The sequence below is a fragment of the Diabrotica virgifera genome, chromosome 6 (genome assembly GCF_917563875.1).
Source record: "Diabrotica virgifera virgifera chromosome 6, PGI_DIABVI_V3a".
Classification (NCBI taxonomy): domain Eukaryota; kingdom Metazoa; phylum Arthropoda; class Insecta; order Coleoptera; family Chrysomelidae; genus Diabrotica; species Diabrotica virgifera.
Genome location: NC_065448.1, coordinates 235662316 through 235683700, shown reverse-complemented (window position 1 = coordinate 235683700; position 21385 = coordinate 235662316). Strand labels below are relative to the sequence as shown.

The 21385-nt window shown below is 34.0% G+C and overlaps 1 protein-coding gene across 1 annotated transcript in view; it reads right to left on the bottom strand.

The window, feature by feature from the left end:
• Window positions 1-4958: 4958 nt before the first annotated feature.
• LOC126886327 (zinc finger protein 665-like) overlaps window positions 4959-21385 on the bottom strand; it is a 48827-nt gene continuing 32400 nt past the window's right edge. Inside the window, exon 5 of the mRNA XM_050653199.1 lies at window positions 4959-9315. Within this exon, the coding sequence (XP_050509156.1) occupies window positions 8375-9315 (941 nt within the window). The 3' untranslated portion in view covers window positions 4959-8374. The remainder of the gene's footprint in view (window positions 9316-21385) is intronic.

Sequence of the window (21385 nt, the reverse complement as noted above, 5' to 3'; positions counted from 1 at the left end):
ATGAATCACTTTCTTCATGATTTATTATCAATAATATTTAATCAAGTCAAATTAAGACTATTAGATACCTAATAACTAATATGTAAAAATTACAAAGCAATAACAATTACCTATTATTATTCTTAGGAAATCTAAATAAACTTATTTCTCTTCCTGTCGCAGAGGAACATCCGTGAACCACACACGAGTAACCAGACATTTTAACTATTATAATTATTATATAAATGCTCAAACTTGTTAAGTCAAATATTTACCATACACGCCTACGGACTATCGTAAAACAACCAGAGTGGCAGAATTAGCTGGAATTAGAATGTGTTGGGAACACTTAAAGCAACCAGGTTCGCGCATGCGTCTTCAAAAACGGTACACGTTTTGAGTACGGTCGTGTCATTTCTCTGTGGTTATTGTTCTCTGTTAGTATGTCGGTCGTTTGGGTTTTGAATGAGACATATGTGTACCAAATATTAAAAAAATATACAGGGTGGTTCTAAAGTTATGGCTTAGGAAAGAAATGAGCAAAATCGATAAAACACATTGTAACTCGGATATAAAAGTCGGTAGGGCAAAAAGTTTAGTGTACCTAGAACGGCCTCGGTGACCTCTATTCACCATTAAAGTATTTCCGTTTCCCAATGAAACACTCTGTATATTTTTTTAGAAAATACGTATTTAGTTAAAATTTTCTCAACAATTGTTCAGAAATAATTTCTTTGGTTTCATTTTTCAATGTGTTTGCGTGTGTTTTTTTCTTTTATTTTTTTAATTTTTCGTATTGTTTTAATAAAAATTTTTGGAAAGTAGTAAGTATTAAAATTAGCTTAATATTTAAATAAAATATAAATAAACTGTTTAAAGCATATTGATTTCGTTGAAAACATATAACAGAAGTATAAACACAAAAACACATAAAAAAAGTACACACATTCTTTTTTTTTAATGGGAAATTACACCATGTGACACCCCATTTAAAAGATTCTGAAATGCTGATTACAAAAATGTATAATACTTTACTCCTATTTGAGAGCGTAGGCGCAAAATTTCGGTCGAATTCTTTTTAAAAGCGTTTTTTTTTTCGAATTCTGAGAAAACTAATAAGTATTTTTGAAAAATTTAGACGCAGAATGAAAGATTAGATTATTACGGAGGCTGAAAGTCCTTTAGACTAAACAAAAAGTTTCTTTTGAATGATATATTTGAAATTAAAATCAGACTAAATTTTCACTTATTTTCAGCCCTGTGACTTATTAAAATAAACATTATAGAAGTTCTTATTTTTCGAACGGTCTTATTCACGGTATTTAGCCGTTTGGCCCATCAAGATTCACGGTTATATGTTGATGGTCATATGATTCAAAGAGTACCCAGTTTTAAGTATCTTGGTTGCCATATTACTGAACAACTAGATCCAGATAAAGAGATAAAATGTAGAATCGAGATAGCCCGCACGACATTTTTAAAAATGAGGTCATTCTTCTGTAATGATACCTTGCAACTTCAACTTCGAAAGCGCATGATTAAATGCTACATTTGGTCAGTCCTCTTGTATGGTGTCGAAGCATGGACATTAAAAATATCCACCATTAACCGTTTGGAGGCCTTTGAAATGTGGCTGCACAGACGTATTCTGAAAATACCATGGACGGCTATGCTGACAAATGTGGCAGTCCTTAAGAGAGCAAATGCTACCCGCGAGCTGCTTGATAACATCAAATATAGAAAGATGGCCTATTTTGGACACGTAGTAAGGGGAGACCGGTATAATATTCTTCAACTTATTATGATGGGTAAAATCGAAGGACGCAGAGGAATTGGTAGAAAGCAGGCCTCTTGGTTGAAGAATATCCGGGAGTGGACAGGAATAAAGAAAGCAGAACACCTATTTAGAATAGCTCGAGACAGAGACAGTTTCGCCATGTTAATCGCCAACGTCAAGGGGACTTGATAGGGCACGTTAAGAAGAAGAAGTTCTTAGGGACTCTCAACCCTCGATAATACTGTAATATTTCATTCTGCGTTTAAGTTTTTCAAAAATACTTACTAGTTTTCTAAGGATTCGATAAAACGAATGCATTTAAAAATAATTCGACCGAAATTTTGCGCATACGTTTTCAAATAGCACTAAGTATTATACATTTTTGTAATCAGTATTTCAAAAGCTTTTAATAAATGAGGTATCACATGATGTACTTTCCCATTTAAAAAATTCAAAGTTATGCCTGTCACCTGAAAAGGGATCGCGTAAGTTCGAAACATTGATGCTATAATATACTATGATTAGACGAAGTAGTTTTCAATCCTAATAGTAAATTAATAATATTTAAAATATTAAAAACATTACTAAAAGATTTTTAAATTGAAAACTTATTGGTACACTTTCCTGGTGACAACCTCCAAGACTTCTACAATTTGCAAGTCAAATGGATGCTGCAGTGAAGACGAGAGGGAAGGAATTCTACACTATGCAATTCACATCCCCCGTCTGCAGCTGGTAAAGTTCCAACGGAACTTTACATTTTACTTTATTTTACTTTACAACATTTTTACATTTTTATACTATGATTATTTTAAAAATCGACCTGTCCGAGCGTTTTGCTTATATGCTAAAAATCTTGTTGTTGTAGTGCCTATCCGTTTCGGATGTTGGCGACCATCATGGCAATCTGTACTTTGCTAAAAATAATTAAGTTAATAAGGGGGGAGGGGTAACACTTATTCCAGCGCACTGTGTATTTTAAGGGTTTTTTGCCCATGACCAAAGACCCACTGAGTCAATTTTAAATATTGTAATATATTGGTCAACAATTTACTCTTCTTTTTAGGTATTTATAACTATAAGACGTAGGTTTTTTATACCTTTGTATTTTTTATGAATAAGTCACTTAAATAGACCAGGGCGCATCTGTAAAAATATTAGTACATTTGGATGTTGAGAGGTGACACAAATTTTTTTGCAGAAATATCTTGAATATAACTCAAATAATAATATTTGAGTTATCCTCCCTCTCAAAAAGGTCCGGAACATTCTTTAAATAATCAAAATGTCAAAAAATTAAGCAAAATTCGATTTTTTTCTTCGTTTTTTGATTATAACTTTAAAAGTATTCATTTCCGAGAAAAGTTGTTCTGACATAAAAGTTGCGTAATTAAATTTCCTACAATATAGAATTGGTTAGACATTTAAAAAATATCAACCTTGTTGAAAAATAGCAATAGTTGCGAAAAAAACATACAAAAACAAGTATTCGCATTTTACGTTTTTCAACCATTTATGCTACACTTAAGACCTTCATATTTCACCCAGAAAAACTTTACGATACAGTAAAATAGTACTGTAAATTTCATTAGGATAGGTTCAACAGATTTCGCAAAAAAATTAATTTTTTCAAAATGTTACAGGACTGAAAATAAAGCAGATAGCAAGTTGAATTTTTTTTTGCGTATAGAAGTGTACGGTACCTTTCATTTGCAATTTGCAAAATTTAAATCGATTAACTGCCACGGCGTCAGGAATTTTTTTAAATAAACATTAATTATTGGTGCTACGCGCAGGACAGCGGATAGTTTGCTCTGATTGGGCATTCCAATGACCTTTGATAATGATTGATACATTTTAATTTTTATTAGATTTCGATATAAATAAATAAATTTGTTTATTGCAAAATAAAAACACATACTCTATCTTTTGAAATAACACTTTTTTTAGCAAAAACTTTCTTTGTTCATATATTTTAACTTAGAGAATAAAAGTTTATTATTTTTAAACATATGCAATTGTTTAAACAATATTTCACAAACAATAATAAAATTAGTTTGATTTTTGTAGAATTAAAATATTAAAATACAACAAAATATAGGTAAGACAATAATATATTAGATAAAGATTGGAAGAAATTTTGGTGGAAATCAACTTGTGTGAATCGAACACCGCTGTCCTGCGCGTAGTACCAAAAATTAATGTTTATTCAAAAAATTTCCTGACGTCGTGGTGATTAATCGATTTTAATTTTGCAAATTGCAAATTAAAGGTACAGTACACTTCTATAAGCAAAAAAAATTCACCTTGCTATCTGCTTTATTTTCAGTCCTGCAACATTTAAAAAAAAATGATTTTTTTTGCGAAAGCTGGATTGCAAAATTTATTTTGCAAAATTTATGGAACCGTTCTTAATGAAATTTACAGTGTTGTTTTACTATATCATAAAGTTTTTCTAGGTAAAATATGAAGGTCCTAAGTGTAGCGTAAATGGTTGAAAAAGGTAAAATGCGAATACTTGTTTTTGTATTTTTTTTTCTCAATTATTGCTATTTGGCAACAACGGTGACTATTTTTTTAATTTTTAACCAATTTTGTATTGTAGGAAATTTAATTACGCAACTTTTATGCCAGCACAACTTTTCTCAGAAATGAATAGTTTTAAAGTTATAATCAAAAAACCAATAAAAAAATCGAATTTTTCCTTCATATTTTGCCATTTTGATTATTTAAACAATGTTCCGGACCATTTTGAGTGGGAGGATAACTCAAATATTATTCATTTTTATCTTTTTCATTTTTACTCAGTTTGAGTATTTAGAAACTTTCGGTCTTTCGGTCCTTTTCCTTGACGAAGGGAAGGTAAATGCGTGGCCTAAGCGTCTTCTATTTGCTTTCTCCTACTTTCGTCGTCTCTTGTGATTATATATTGTAAAATCCGGAGATATGGGATGCAGCCAGAAAGCAGTTTATTAACAAAAAGTCTTGGATTTAAAATATTGTTTATTATATTTTTATTTCAATTATTCTAATTGTTTAAAAGGTAGTAAACTTTGCATCTGGGGCTTTTCGTTGTTTTCCTCGTAATACGAGAGATGTCGCTGAATTGAGTCTCAGAGGTGGGTTCATTGCATTGCGATGGTTTGCCTTAAATTGGCAGAATTGTTTGTATTTCCTTCACAGTTGAGACTTCTGAGCTTCACCGATGAGGCATAAGGATGCTGAAATAGCTATATGGAGATGCTGGTCCAACTCTGAATCAAATATAAACAAAACCTGCCTTGATCTTTTTTATCTTTTTCATTTTTACTCAGTTTGAGTATTTAGAAACTGTCTTTCGGTCCTTTTCCTTGACGAAGGGAAGGTAAATGCGTGGCCTAAGCGTCCTCTATTTGCTTTCTCCTACTTTCGTCGTCTCTTGTGATTATATATTGTAAAATCCGGAGATATGGGATGCAGCCAGAAAGCAGTTTATTAACGAAAAGTCTTGGATTTAAAATATTGTTTATTATATTTTTATTTCAATTATTCTAATTGTTTAAAAGGTAGTAAACTTTGCATCTGGGGCTTTTCGTTGTTTTCCTCGTAATACGAGAGATGTCGCTGAATTGAGTCTCAGAGGTGGGTTCATTGCATTGCGATGGTTTGCCTTAAATTGGCAGAATTGTTTGTATTTCCTTCAGAGTTGAGACTTCTGAGCTTCACCGATGAGGCATAAGGATGCTGAAATAGCTATATGGAGATGCTGGTCCAACTCTGAATCAAATATAAACAAAACCTGCCTTGATCTTTTTTATCTTTTTCATTTTTACTCAGTTTGAGTATTTAGAAACTGTCTTTCGGTCCTTTTCCTTGACGAAGGGAAGGTAAATGCGTGGCCTAAGCGTCCTCTATTTGCTTTCTCCTACTTTCGTCGTCTCTTGTGATTATATATTGTAAAATCCGGAGATATGGGATGCAGCCAGAAAGCAGTTTATTAACGAAAAGTCTTGGATTTAAAATATTGTTTATTATATTTTTATTTCAATTATTCTAATTGTTTAAAAGGTAGTAAACTTTGCATCTGGGGCTTATCGTTGTTTTCCTCGTAATACGAGAGATGTCGCTGAATTGCGTCTCAGAGGTGGGTTCATTGCATTGCGATGGTTTGCCTTAAATTGGCAGAATTGTTTGTATTTCCTTCAGAGTTGAGACTTCTGAGCTTCACCGATGAGGCATAAGGATGCTGAAATAGCTATATGGAGATGGTGGTCCAACTCTGAATCGAATATAAACAAAACCTGCCTTGATCTTTTTTATCTTTTTCATTTTTACTCAGTTTGAGTATTTAGAAACTGTCTTTCGGCCCTTTTCCTTGACGAAAGGAAGGTAAATGCGTGGCCTAAGCGTCCTCTATTTGCTTTCTCCTACTTTCGTCGTCTCTTGTGATTATATATTGTAAAATCCGGAGATATGGGATGCAGCCAGAAAGCAGTTTATTAACGAAAAGTCTTGGATTTAAAATATTGTTTATTATATTTTTATTTCAATTATTCTAATTGTTTAAAAGGTAGTAAACTTTGCATCTGGGGCTTTTCGTTGTTTTCCTCGTAATACGAGAGATGTCGCTGAATTGCGTCTCAGAGGTGGGTTCATTGCATTGCGATGGTTTGCCTTAAATTGGCAGAATTGTTTGTATTTCCTTCAGAGTTGAGACTTCTGAGCTTCACCGATGAGGCATAAGGATGCTGAAATAGCTACATGGAGATGCTGGTCCAACTCTGAATCAAATATAAACAAAACCTGCCTTGATCTTTTTTATCTTTTTCATTTTTACTGTTTGAGTATTTAGAAACTGTCTTTCGGTCCTTTTCCTTGACGAAGGGAAGGTAAATGCGTGGCCTAAGCGTCCTCTATTTGCTTTCTCCTACTTTCGTCGTCTCTTGTGATTATATATTGTAAAATCCGGAGATATGGGATGCAGCCAGAAAGCAGTTTATTAACGAAAAGTCTTGGATTTAAAATATTGTTTATTATATTTTTATTTCAATTATTCTAATTGTTTAAAAGGTAGTAAACTTTGCATCTGGGGCTTTTCGTTGTTTTCCTCGTAATACGAGAGATGTCGCTGAATTGCGTCTCAGAGGTGGGTTCATTGCATTGCGATGGTTTGCCTTAAATTGGCAGAATTGTTTGTATTTCCTTCAGAGTTGAGACTTCTGAGCTTCACCGATGAGGCATAAGGATGCTGAAATAGCTATATGGAGATGGTGGTCCAACTCTGAATCGAATATAAACAAAACCTGCCTTGATCTTTTTTATCTTTTTCATTTTTACTCAGTTTGAGTATTTAGAAACTGTCTTTCGGCCCTTTTCCTTGACGAAAGGAAGGTAAATGCGTGGCCTAAGCGTCCTCTATTTGCTTTCTCCTACTTTCGTCGTCTCTTGTGATTATATATTGTAAAATCCGGAGATATGGGATGCAGCCAGAAAGCAGTTTATTAACGAAAAGTCTTGGATTTAAAATATTGTTTATTATATTTTTATTTCAATTATTCTAATTGTTTAAAAGGTAGTAAACTTTGCATCTGGGGCTTTTCGTTGTTTTCCTCGTAATACGAGAGATGTCGCTGAATTGCGTCTCAGAGGTGGGTTCATTGCATTGCGATGGTTTGCCTTAAATTGGCAGAATTGTTTGTATTTCCTTCAGAGTTGAGACTTCTGAGCTTCACCGATGAGGCATAAGGATGCTGAAATAGCTACATGGAGATGCTGGTCCAACTCTGAATCAAATATAAACAAAACCTGCCTTGATCTTTTTTATCTTTTTCATTTTTACTGTTTGAGTATTTAGAAACTGTCTTTCGGTCCTTTTCCTTGACGAAGGGAAGGTAAATGCGTGGCCTAAGCGTCCTCTATTTGCTTTCTCCTACTTTCGTCGTCTCTTGTGATTATATATTGTAAAATCCGGAGATATGGGATGCAGCCAGAAAGCAGTTTATTAACGAAAAGTCTTGGATTTAAAATATTGTTTATTATATTTTTATTTCAATTATTCTAATTGTTTAAAAGGTAGTAAACTTTGCATCTGGGGCTTTTCGTTGTTTTCCTCGTAATACGAGAGATGTCGCTGAATTGCGTCTCAGAGGTGGGTTCATTGCATTGCGATGGTTTGCCTTAAATTGGCAGAATTGTTTGTATTTCCTTCAGAGTTGAGACTTCTGAGCTTCACCGATGAGGCATAAGGATGCTGAAATAGCTATATGGAGATGCTGGTCCAACTCTGAATCAAATATAAACAAAACCTGCCTTGATCTTTTTTATCTTTTTCAAATATTATTATTTGAGTTATTTTCAAGCAATTTCTGCAAAAAAAAATTGAGTCACCTCTCAACGTCCATCTCAAAACAGATGAGCCCTGGACTATTAATCTTTTTATAGGAAAGCTCTGATGATGGCATTTTGATATGCTGAAAGTACTTATCTGATTTTTACACACTATCAGTTTTTTGAAAACATACACCTGTTGCCGATTTGATTTATAATGACAATAGCCGGAACAAATTGGAAGCATGTTGCTCAGGATAGAAATCGATAGGAGTTGGGAGAGGCCTATGTCCATAAGTGGACAATAGATGGCTAAGAAGAAGGTCTTTCAGCATTGTGAATTACCATATGATTATCTAATTTATTTCTTGTAATAAACTGATTACTACAAATTTCACATTTATAAGGTGTTTTACCAGTGTGGATTCTGATATGCCGCTTTAAATGGCTTTGAAGAGTAAACAGCTTACTACAAATTTCACATTTATAAGGTGTTTCACCAGTGTGAATTCTCATATGACACTTTAAATAACTTTTTTGAGTAAATTGCTTACTACAAATTTCACAATTATAAGGTCTTTCACAAGTATGAATTCTTATATGATCATTTAAACTATGTTTTGCCGTAAACTGCTTATTACAGATTTCACATTTATAAGGTTTTTCCCCATTGTGAATTCTCATATGCAGCTTTAAATTATCTTTTGTAGTACACATCTTACTACAAATTTCACATTCATAAGGTTTTTCACCACTGTGAATTCTCATATGCACCATTAAATTACTTTTTTTAGTAAACTGCTTACCACAAATTTTACATTTATAGGGTGTTTCACCAGTGTGAATTCTCATATGATCCTTTAAATGACTTCGATTAATAAACTGCTTACTACAAATTTCACATTCATAAGGTTTTTCACCACTGTGAATTCTCATATGCACCTTTAAATTACTTAGTTGAGTAAACTGCTTACTACAAATTTCACATTTATAAAGATTTTCACCACTGTGAATTCTCATATGTATCTCTAAATTACCTTTTTTAGTAAAAAGAATATTACAAATTTGGCATTTATAAGGTTTTTCACCGGTGGGAATTCTCATATGTGTCTTTAAATTACCTTTTGTAGTAAACTGATTACTACAAATTTCACATTCATATCGTCTTTCACCAGTACATGTTTTCAAATGTACTTTAGCAGAATTGAACGGTTTGGTACTGGCGAGTTCCATTGTAATATCAGGTGGGACACCTAAAATAAAAAACAAATTATCAGAATTTGTTTTTTATTAACAACAAAATGTATGCCAGAATAAAAATAAAACGTTAAAAATACGACATACAGTATGTATTAGAAACACTAACAAAATTTTCACGTCTAACGTTATAATCGTATATAATACAGGGTGTAACAAAAATACAGGTCATAAATTAAATCGCATATTGTGGGACCAAAAATACTTCGATTGAACCTAACTTACCTTAGTACAAATGTGCACACACAAAAAGTGTTGATGCTTGAAGTTACAAAATAAAAATCGATTTTTTCCAATAAATTGAACACTATTAGATATTTTTTATTGAAAATGGACATGTGGCATTTATATGTGGGGATTCATTTTTTTCGAATCCTGAGAAAACTAATAAGTATTTTTTAAAAATTTAAACGCAGAATGAAAGATTACGTTATTAGCGAGGGCCGAAAGTCCCTGAGAACTTCTATAATGTTCATTTTAATAAGTTACAGGGGTGAAAAACTAAGAGAAAATTTAGTGTTATTTTTAATTTCAAATATCTCATTCAAAATAAACTTTTTATTTATTCTAAGGGACTTTCAGCCCTCGGTAATAATTTAGTCTTTCATTCTGCGTTTAGATTTTTCAAAAATATTTATTGGTTTTTTCAGGATTCGAAAAAAATGAACACGATGTCCGTGGTAATTTTTCCAAATCTATCTTTGTCATACAACGCACTTAGTCTAATGGAATATTGTCAGTCAGACACTGACAATCAGTGACAACTTTAAATAAATATTTGACATGAATCGGGAATATTTTTAGTTGTTGATTAAATAATATTGATATTAAAATAATGAATGGGTTGCATGTGTGAGTCCATACTATTGTAGTAAAGAAAAGAGAGACGTTCTCACAAACAATTTATTTTACAACTGACGACCGGTTTCGCTGTCTACAATATTCACAGCATCTTCAGGTCACGGTAAAAGTAAAATTAAATGCTACAAATAACAAAAAAAAACCAGAGTTAGTTAAGTGGTCTGATTGAAATCAAAGGGTAATGATCAAGCCAATATTAAAGTATATCTATGCATACATATAAATACTAAAATGTACGTAAATATGGTTTAACAACCCTCACACTCACATACATGCACGCATTCAAATGTAGTGGCAACTAAAGTATATCAAGTATAAGTATAAAATGTACACTTACTTTCCGGTATAAGGGAAGAATATACTAGTATTCAATATCATACTTTTTCTCTAAATTATGCTAAAGTGAGAGATGGTAGAGGGACAGATTTGATTGTAATGCACAAACAAAACAAAATAATTGGCAGAATCTTGAGGGGATTAATAAGGGAACACGACATTAAACCGTGAAACCAAAAATTGTTAGTTATATATAAAGTGATGTTATTTTTAAATTTTTTATTTTTTAATTAATAGTGTATATTTTTAATTTAATTGGGATTATTAGATGTTGTTCTGGATGTTCAAGAACTGATAGATGTAAGATTGGTTGTGCAATTTTCTTAAGGCTATGGGTACATAATTCGCAAATATTTTACGGCTATCCCTACTTTTTCTGTCTTTACACGGCAAATTACGTGTAGTAAAATTCTCAACGGTATGGAAACTGCAGATGTAAACATTAGGTTGACAGTGACATTGTCATTAGAAAGGTAGAGATGGCTATTTCGGTTTCGTTCGGTTTTTGAATGTTCTTGGATAACCTTTACTTGTATAAATGAGAGGATTATTTTTTCACTAATTATGTATTCAGTGGTTACCATTATTTATATACTATACAAATAGTCGAAAAAGAAAAAAAGTTACTGTTACCTGTGACGAAAATGTCCTGTTACCATGGAAAGCTTAGATAAGGTTTGAACATGTTAAGAACTGCGTTGTATAAATGTAGTATTATTCAATTAATTTATAAAGACTTTATTTATTTCTTTATTTGCGCAAATTAAAATATAGGACGTTGTTCAAGAAATGTGTTACTGAAAAGCGAAGAAATAGACGGTTAGCTCAATTGAAGTAAGTACTTTTTAACATAAATCAAATTAATTACTTTTGTATTTTTCAAATTAATTTTAAATTTATAGTGAAAATATGATCTATAAAATCTATCGGTAAACCAATAATTTTCGCATTAAATTTTATTCTCGTTTAAAGGAGTAAACTATTTATTACTACACAACAGAAGTACCTACTACTGACCAGAAGTATCTACTACAAAGCGTAGCGCGAGCCGTGTCTGCATTACACCAATCGTGATGGAATTAGTTTTCCATGTGCTTGTGATTTGTGAATTCACATTTTTACGTACCAAATTATGTATTAGAATTGTACATGAGTAAAAATGAGTGACTCAGATCCGAAGCGACAAAAGAGTTACGCGAGGATAAAAATGAACAATTGTTATTTGTTAATCTTCTTCACAATTATTAAATTTTATTTGATAAAAGAATGACCCTAAAAATTAAGAATCTTCTTAGTTTGTAAATTTTTCTATGACACACATTCATAAATGCTGCCATATTGTAACAAAAAAAATACCTACGCCGAAGACATCCACCCACCAACTTCACTTAAACTGAAGCAAAATACTACTAAACAAGCACATACTTCAAAAGCGTAGTACATTCTTATATGTAGGCTGGTAAATAGTAGCAAATACTACGGAGAAAAGCAAATGCTTTTTAAGTGTAGTGAAATCTTCAAAAATGTAGTACGTACTTGAAGCATTAGCATTTACTACATTTTATGCCACCATGGGCACTTTACTTTATAGCTAAACTCGTACCTATTTACGGTTATCGGAACAAACTCATATAAAATAATTTTATTTGAACTTTAATGACTTGAAATAGTTGGATTTTCTATAAATAATATATTAGCAATAAATAACTATTTATTAATTGTACGCCTTAAATCAATTATTATTTTTTAAATACACTATCAATAATATTTAATAAACAACTCTGATTGATTTTATTATCATCGTAAAAGCGTTAAAAAGCAGTAGCAGAATGAACTGCTATATCAAAATAGCGGGTCGGACACATCTCTACTTGTCACTGTCTTGAGTCTTGTCATAACTTTATATTCGAATGAGTGCGTTGTATGACAAAGATAGCGAATGTTCGATTTCCACGGACATGGTGTCCATTTTTTTCGAATCCTGAAAAAACTAATAAATATTTTTAAAAAATTTAAACACAAAATAAAAGACTAAATTATTATCGAGGGCCGAAAGTCCCTTAGAATATATAAGAAGTGTCTTTCGAATGAGATATTTGAAATTAAAAATCACACTACATTTTCTCTTAGTTTTTCACCCCTGTAACTTATTAAAATAAACATTATAGAAGTTCTCAGGGACTTTCGGCCCTCGCTAATAACGTAATCTTTCATTCTGCGTTTAAATTTTTCAAAAATACTTATTAGTTTTCTCAGGATTCGAAAAAAATAAATCCCCATTTGAATAACATTGCAGCCGAAAATACGTACCGATCCTCTTAAACCAGAATTGGTCAGTTGTGTATTCGTTGTGGTGTGATTGTGAAAATGTTTTAATTTTGATTTGTTGGAGATACTGAAATTAAATTGAACAATAGTAAATAGTAAATAGGTAAAATTTGCTAAAATTTTTTCTTTTTTAAAGTTAAAAGTGTCAAACAATAAAATCATTAATAAATCATTCAGAATTAAATTCTGAATTATTTATTAATGATTTTATTGTTTGACACTTTTAACTTTAAAAAAGAAAAAATTTTAGCAAATTTTACCTATTTACTATTGTTCAATTTAGTTTCAATATCTCCAACAAATCAAAATTAAAACATTTTCACAATCACACCACAACTAATACACAAATGAATTAAATTCTGAATTATTTATTAATGATTTTATTGTTTGACACTTTTAACTTTAAAAAAGAAAAAATTTTAGCAAATTTTACCTATTTACTATTTACTATTGTTCAATTTAATTTCAATATCTCCAACAAATCAAAATTAAAACATTTTCACAATCACACCACAACTAATACACAACTGACCAATTCTGGTTTAAGAAAATTGCACAACCAATCTTACATCTATCAGTTCTTGAACATCCAGAACAACATCTAATAATCCCAATTAAATTAAAAATATACACTATTAATTAAAAAATAAAAAATTTAAAAATAACATCACTTTATATATAACTAACAATTTTTGGTTTCACGGTTTAATGTCGTGTTCCCTTACTAATCCCCTCAAGATCCTGCCAATTATTTTGTTTTGTTTGTGCATTACAATCAAATCTGTCCCTCTACCATCTCTCCCTTTAGCATAATTTAGAGAAAAAGTATGATATTGAATACTACTATATTCTTCCCTTATACCGGAAAGTAAGTGTACATTTTATACTTATAAAAAAAGACTAAGTTTTCACTCTAATGGCATATAACATATCCCACCAGAATGAAAACAATGGGAACCTTCTCTGGTTACACCTCCGAGGCTTCTACAATTTGCAAGCCATACGGATGCTGAGACTAAGAAAGATGAGGGAATTCTACAATTTACAATTCACGTCACATCTGCTCAGCGCGGTAAAGTTCCAACGAGACTGGTTCCCTTCATACTCCACACAGAGTAAATGTAAATCAAAAATGAATAACCACTTTCAATTTCGTTGCAAAACGAAAATACAGCCGAACCATATTCCAGTCCAATCAGAGAGTGCTGCAAGCACCTCTACCGGTTTCGAAACTTATTAGTCTCTCATCAGGAGGCACATATGCTGCTCTCCCTGATCCAACCAAAACAAACCCCAGCGTGCAGTCCCGAATTGCAACGAACGAAATGGCATAGATGCCCTAGCGGCAACTGCTAGCAAAAGACTAAGTTTTCACTCTAATGGCATATAACATATCCCACCAGAATGAAAACAATGGGAACCTTCTCTGGTTACACCTCCGAGGCTTCTACAATTTGCAAGCCATACGGATGCTGAGACTAAGAAAGATGAGGGAATTCTACAATTTACAATTCACGTCACATCTGCTCAGCGCGGTAAAGTTCCAACGAGACTGGTTCCCTTCATACTCCACACAGAGTAAATGTAAATCAAAAATGAATAACCACTTTCAATTTCGTTGCAAAACGAAAATACAGCCGAACCATATTCCAGTCCAATCAGAGAGTGCTGCAAGCACCTCTACCGGTTTCGAAACTTATTAGTCTCTCATCAGGAGGCACATATGCTGCTCTCCCTGATCCAACCAAAACAAACCCCAGCGTGCAGTCCCGAATTGCAACGAACGAAATGGCATAGATGCCCTAGCGGCAACTGCTAGCAAAAGACTAAGTTTTCACTCTAATGGCATATAACATATCCCACCAGAATGAAAACAATGGGAACCTTCTCTGGTTACACCTCCGAGGCTTCTACAATTTGCAAGCCATACGGATGCTGAGACTAAGAAAGATGAGGGAATTCTACAATTTACAATTTACAATACAAGGTTCCCATTGTTTTCATTCTGGTGGGATATGTTATATGCCATTAGAGTGAAAACTTAGTCTTTTGCTAGCAGTTGCCGCTAGGGCATCTATGCCATTTCGTTCGTTGCAATTCGGGACTGCACGCTGGGGTTTGTTTTGGTTGGATCAGGGAGAGCAGCATATGTGCCTCCTGATGAGAGACTAATAAGTTTCGAAACCGGTAGAGGTGCTTGCAGCACTCTCTGATTGGACTGGAATATGGTTCGGCTGTATTTTCGTTTTGCAACGAAATTGAAAGTGGTTATTCATTTTTGATTTACATTTACTCTGTGTGGAGTATGAAGGGAACCAGTCTCGTTGGAACTTTACCGCGCTGAGCAGATGTGACGTGAATTGTAAATTGTAGAATTCCCTCATCTTTCTTAGTCTCAGCATCCGTATGGCTTGCAAATTGTAGAAGCCTCGGAGGTGTAACCAGAGAAGGTTCCCATTGTTTTCATTCTGGTGGGATATGTTATATGCCATTAGAGTGAAAACTTAGTCTTTTGCTAGCAGTTGCCGCTAGGGCATCTATGCCATTTCGTTCGTTGCAATTCGGGACTGCACGCTGGGGTTTGTTTTGGTTGGATCAGGGAGAGCAGCATATGTGCCTCCTGATGAGAGACTAATAAGTTTCGAAACCGGTAGAGGTGCTTGCAGCACTCTCTGATTGGACTGGAATATGGTTCGGCTGTATTTTCGTTTTGCAACGAAATTGAAAGTGGTTATTCATTTTTGATTTACATTTACTCTGTGTGGAGTATGAAGGGAACCAGTCTCGTTGGAACTTTACCGCGCTGAGCAGATGTGACGTGAATTGTAAATTGTAGAATTCCCTCATCTTTCTTAGTCTCAGCATCCGTATGGCTTGCAAATTGTAGAAGCCTCGGAGGTGTAACCAGAGAAGGTTCCCATTGTTTTCATTCTGGTGGGATATGTTATATGCCATTAGAGTGAAAACTTAGTCTTTTGCTAGCAGTTGCCGCTAGGGCATCTATGCCATTTCGTTCGTTGCAATTCGGGACTGCACGCTGGGGTTTGTTTTGGTTGGATCAGGGAGAGCAGCATATGTGCCTCCTGATGAGAGACTAATAAGTTTCGAAACCGGTAGAGGTGCTTGCAGCACTCTCTGATTGGACTGGAATATGGTTCGGCTGTATTTTCGTTTTGCAACGAAATTGAAAGTGGTTATTCATTTTTGATTTACATTTACTCTGTGTGGAGTATGAAGGGAACCAGTCTCGTTGGAACTTTACCGCGCTGAGCAGACGTGATGTGAATTGTAAATTGTAGAATTCCCTCATCTTTCTTAGTCTCAGCATCCGTATGGCTTGCAAATTGTAGAAGCCTCGGAGGTGTAACCAGAGAAGGTTCCCATTGTTTTCATTCTGGTGGGATATGTTATATGCCATTAGAGTGAAAACTTAGTCTTTTGCTAGCAGTTGCCGCTAGGGCATCTATGCCATTTCGTTCGTTGCAATTCGGGACTGCACGCTGGGGTTTGTTTTGGTTGGATCAGGGAGAGCAGCATATGTGCCTCCTGATGAGAGACTAATAAGTTTCGAAACCGGTAGAGGTGCTTGCAGCACTCTCTGATTGGACTGGAATATGGTTCGGCTGTATTTTCGTTTTGCAACGAAATTGAAAGTGGTTATTCATTTTTGATTTTATACTTATACTTGATATACTTTAGTTGCCACTACATTTGAATGCGTGCATGTATGTGAGTGTGAGGGTTGTTAAACCATATTTACGTACATTTTAGTATTTATATGTATGCATAGATATACTTTAATATTGGCTTGATCATTACCCTTTGATTTCAACCAGACCACTTAACTAACTCTGGTTTTTTTTTTGTTATTTATAGCATTTAATTTTACTTTTACCGTGACCTGAAGATGCTGTGAATATTGTAGACAGCGAAACCGGTCGTCAGTTGTAAAATAAATTGTTTGTGAGAACGTCTCTCTTTTCTTTACTACAATATTGATATTCTTTTTCTCATGATCATCTTTCAGTGCGTCACAGTTTTTCGATTTCTTTCTAACGCATTAAATTGTATGTGACAGAAAAAACGCACGTCGGTGATTACATTTCGTCGGTGACATTTATAACATTTATTTCTAGTTATTTTAGTTGTCGATAGATGGCGCCATAATAAAAAAATAATTTATTTTTAATTAGATAATAATATCACAAATATAATCTGTATAATTTATAAGACTATACAAATCAAAGAAAATGCCGTTTTATAAATGCAAGAAACACATTTAATTTGTTTTTATTCCAAATTGAAAATAAAATGTGACAACTGTCAGATTTAACTAAAATGTCATGTTAGAATAAATGTCATAAATGTGTATTATCACGGACTTACCCTTTTTCCTATCATTTGTTACGCACTGAAAAATGATCATGAAAAGGACAATATATTATAGTGTATTTGATAAATAATTGATTTAAGAGGTGAACTTTATAAAAAGTTATTTATTGTGTATTATTTGTGTGGAAGATCCAAGCAGAGAATACATCAGGATAATATATTCTGTGATCCAAGTATTTTGTTGTTAAAGATATACGCTGTGAGCTCGTACGTAGAGGGGATATTTATAAATTCGCGAGCGCCAGTAGTGGCAAGTCTGTTCTCTAGTGGTGTGTTTCGATAGGACAGAAGTGCTATCTCTATGTTGTTCTTATTCTTCTTTATTAAGGTTTTTGCGACTTTTACAGCAGCTTCTGCTGCGCCATTTGCTTGGTGGAATTGTGGGCTACTTCTCGATGTAGAGAACCCCCATTCTCTTGCAAACTGTTGGAACTCTGATGTTTCAACAGCATGAAATTGTGTTCCAGTGTCGGAACAAACCAACTGTGGTATACCATATCTTGCAAATATTGTTTTGCAGATGTTTATTACTTCCTGTGATCTTATGTTCTGAACAGGAAGTACTTCAAAAAATCTGGAATAGTTATCAGTTACGACGATATACCATTTTCCTTCAGTTTTAAAAAGGTCCATTGATATCACTTGCCATGGATAATCTGGAAATTTAGCTGGCAATAAAGGTTCATGATGGTTTGTCGAGTTTTGAATACAGATAGGACAAGATCTTACTTTGGCTTCTATCTCTTGAGAAATTCCTGGCCACCACATCGTTCCCAGAGCACGACGACGAGTTTTAGTTATTCCAAAGTGGCCAGCGTGCAATTTTTCCAACATCATTGCCCTGAGCTCACATGGAATGATCATACGGTTTCCTCTAAGAAGGATACCATCCACAACTGATAGTTCATGACGTACTGGGTAGTATGGTTTAACATCACCTGATAATGCAGACTTGTGAGGCCAGTCTCCCATTATGTAGTTCTTCAGTTGATTACAGGTTTGATCATTGCTTTGTGAGTTAGCAACTCGTGTTACATTCTCGTCAGATGTGTGAATACCTGCAAGAGTGACTCCATGAATGAAGGCATCGATTTCTTCTTCTAATTCTTTGTCATCTTCTGAAGGTATGGGTTTATGAGATAAAGTATCAGCAATATATAAATTTTTCCCTGGGGTATACACAATATTGTAGTCATAACGCATCATGCGCATTCTAAACCTTTGAAGTCTTGGGGACAGATCATCGAGATGCTTAGTTTTAAATATTTGTATAAGTGGCTTGTGATCGGTCTCTATGGTATATTGTTTTCCTATCAGAAAACTCTTTAGTCGATCGCTTGCCCAGGTCAGAGCTAGTGCTTCTCTTTCTATGTTTGCATAATTTTGTTCAGCTGGAGTCAAAGTCCTCGAGATGTATGCTACAGGTTTTTTATGACCACCTTCAACTTGAAGTAATACAGCTCCCAGTCCTTTGGTAGAAGCGTCACTGGATAGGATTGTAGGTTTATTTGCATCATACATTGTTAATCAATGTGCTGATATAAGCAATTCTTTTATTTTCTGGAACGCCTCTTTTTGTGCTGGGCCCCATAGAAATGCATTGCTTGGACTAACTAAACTTGTAATTGGTTGCATAATCTCACTCCTATTAGGGATAAATTTCGCTAGGAATGTTACAGTACCCATAAGGCGTTGAACTTCCTTGACATTTTTTGGTGCTTCCATGTCTACAATTGCTTTCACCTTGCCTGGATCTGGTGCTACCCCATCCTTCGACAACACAAATCCCAAGAAATCGATTTTCTGCTTACAGAATTCAGTTTTGCCCTTATTCAAGGTTATACGTGCTTTTTTTATTCTCTCGAGCACTTCTCTTAGGCGGTCATTGTGTTCCTCTTTTGTGTTTCCCCAAACCAGCACATCATCCATATGGACTAGAGTATTTTTTGCTCCTTCAAGGACTCGTGACATTCTTTTCTGGAATTCCTCTGGTGCCGATGTAATGCCGAAAGGTAATTTCTGGAATTTAAATCTTCCAAATGGGGTTAAAAAGGTTGTGTAGTCTCTTGATTCTTCGGCTAAATTAAGTTGCCAGAATCCATGATTTGCATCAAGTTTGCTAAAGTATTTAGCCCTCTAATCTCTGCAAGTTGTAGCTCTACTACGGGAATTGGGTGAAACTGACGTTTGACACTTTTATTTAATCTTGACAGATCGACACAGATACGGACCCCTTTTCCTCCTTTCTTTATGTTTACTACCATTGGGGCACACCATTCGGTCGCATGATCTACAGGAACAATGACACCATTTCTCTGCATTTCTTCCAAAGCTTCCTTTACTTGGTCTCTCAATGGAACTGGAACAGTTCTTGGTACAGAAATAGCATATGGTTCAGCATTTTCCTTTATTTCAATTTTGTATTCACCCTCCATATTGCCTAGTCCTTGGAATAATGAGTATTCTGCGACCCAATTTGTCTCAGTGCTTATAGAATAAATTCTTTTTACTAAATATAAGCCTTGGCATGCTTTCCTACTCAACAATGGGATATCAATCTCTTCAGAGATAAATACATTTTCTGTAATTTCCCTATTTTTATATTTTAGTTTTAATTTTACTGTACCTAGTATTTTGAATCTATCTTGCTTTTTTGCACTAAATACTTTATTCGAAGATTCATTTAGAGGTAGTTCATTTATTACATTACTCAGCACTTGGACATGTACCATTGTTACATCAGCAGCAGTATCCAGTTTGAATGTGATAGGTTCAAGCATTCTCTCTTTGCAGCTTACTTGTAGTTTTTGTGTCCACACATTCCTGTCATCACTCGCTTTAATTTCATGTACATAAGAGTTTTCGTCATTATCAGGCTCTGAATCTTGCTGAATGGCATGGTACATTTTTGTTTTTGGACTTTTTATTTTTATAACACATCTTGCTGTAGTGTCCTTCATTTTTGCATGTACCACATTTAGCATTTTTTGCAGGACAGTTTGCTAATTTATAATGCAATCATATCCACATCTAGGGCATTTTTTCGTTTTCTCACCTTTACTTGATTGTTGGCAATTTTGGGGGTTCTGTGATTTTTTGTAAGTTGATTGTTTTCTTATAGCAGAAACATTTGGTTCATTTAGGTTTTGTTTTTGACGGATCAGCTCTTCATGTTGTCTTGGACAGGTTACAGCTTTTTCGAGAGTAAGTGCAGCATCAAGTTGCAGTTTGTCACTTATGCTTGTATCTCTCATTCCGATAATCAACACTAATAAAACCATATCATTGTTTAAAGTCCCCCAATCACATGTTTTTGATAGACTATGTAAGTCAGTAATAAATTTCTCTGCAGTATCACTCCCTTGCTTATGATTTAGGAATTTGGCCCTTTCATAGATAATATTTCTATGGGGTATAAAATAATCTTCAAATTGTTTTAATGTCTCATCATATGTAGTTGGAACTGGTGAAAATGATGAGAATATTTCTTCAGCTCTTACCCCCATATTATAAATTAACACATCAATTTATTTTCCATCAGATGCTTTATCAAGGCTACACCCTCGTCTAAATCGTTGAAAGCGGTTTTTCCATTGTGCCCAATCACTTGGATGGAAATTAAATGATTCGGGAGGTGATAAAGTGAGGTTTATCGACGGTGATTCTTGAACTGGAGCGTTATCAGGCATTTTTTTCCCAATTGATGCTTAACTGTGCTGTTTTCGTACTTTGTATTTTTGTACTAACCAACCTCTAAATTTTTCGAGTTTTCTCATCCGTATTTTTACAAATCAGCTGCCACCATGTTTTATTCGTTCTCTGGATTAACTCTTTATAGAAGTTAAGACTAATTTTAATAGTTTTATTTTAATTAAAATACAAATGTATTGTTACAAACTTATCCGTCATTCAAACGTCATAATATCTTATAAAGTCAATAGTCAAAAGGAACTCTTCTTCTTTTTTATAATCTTGTTTAAGGTAGGTAATACAACAAAAAGTATGTGTTTTATCTCTTCAGGTATTAATGATGCACGGGTAAAGACTCGCGGACTCAACTGTAGCTTATAGCGAGTGGTACCTACAAACATTTAAAACAGTAGCGGGGACATACAATATTATAAAAATATCAACGTCTAAAGTCAAATT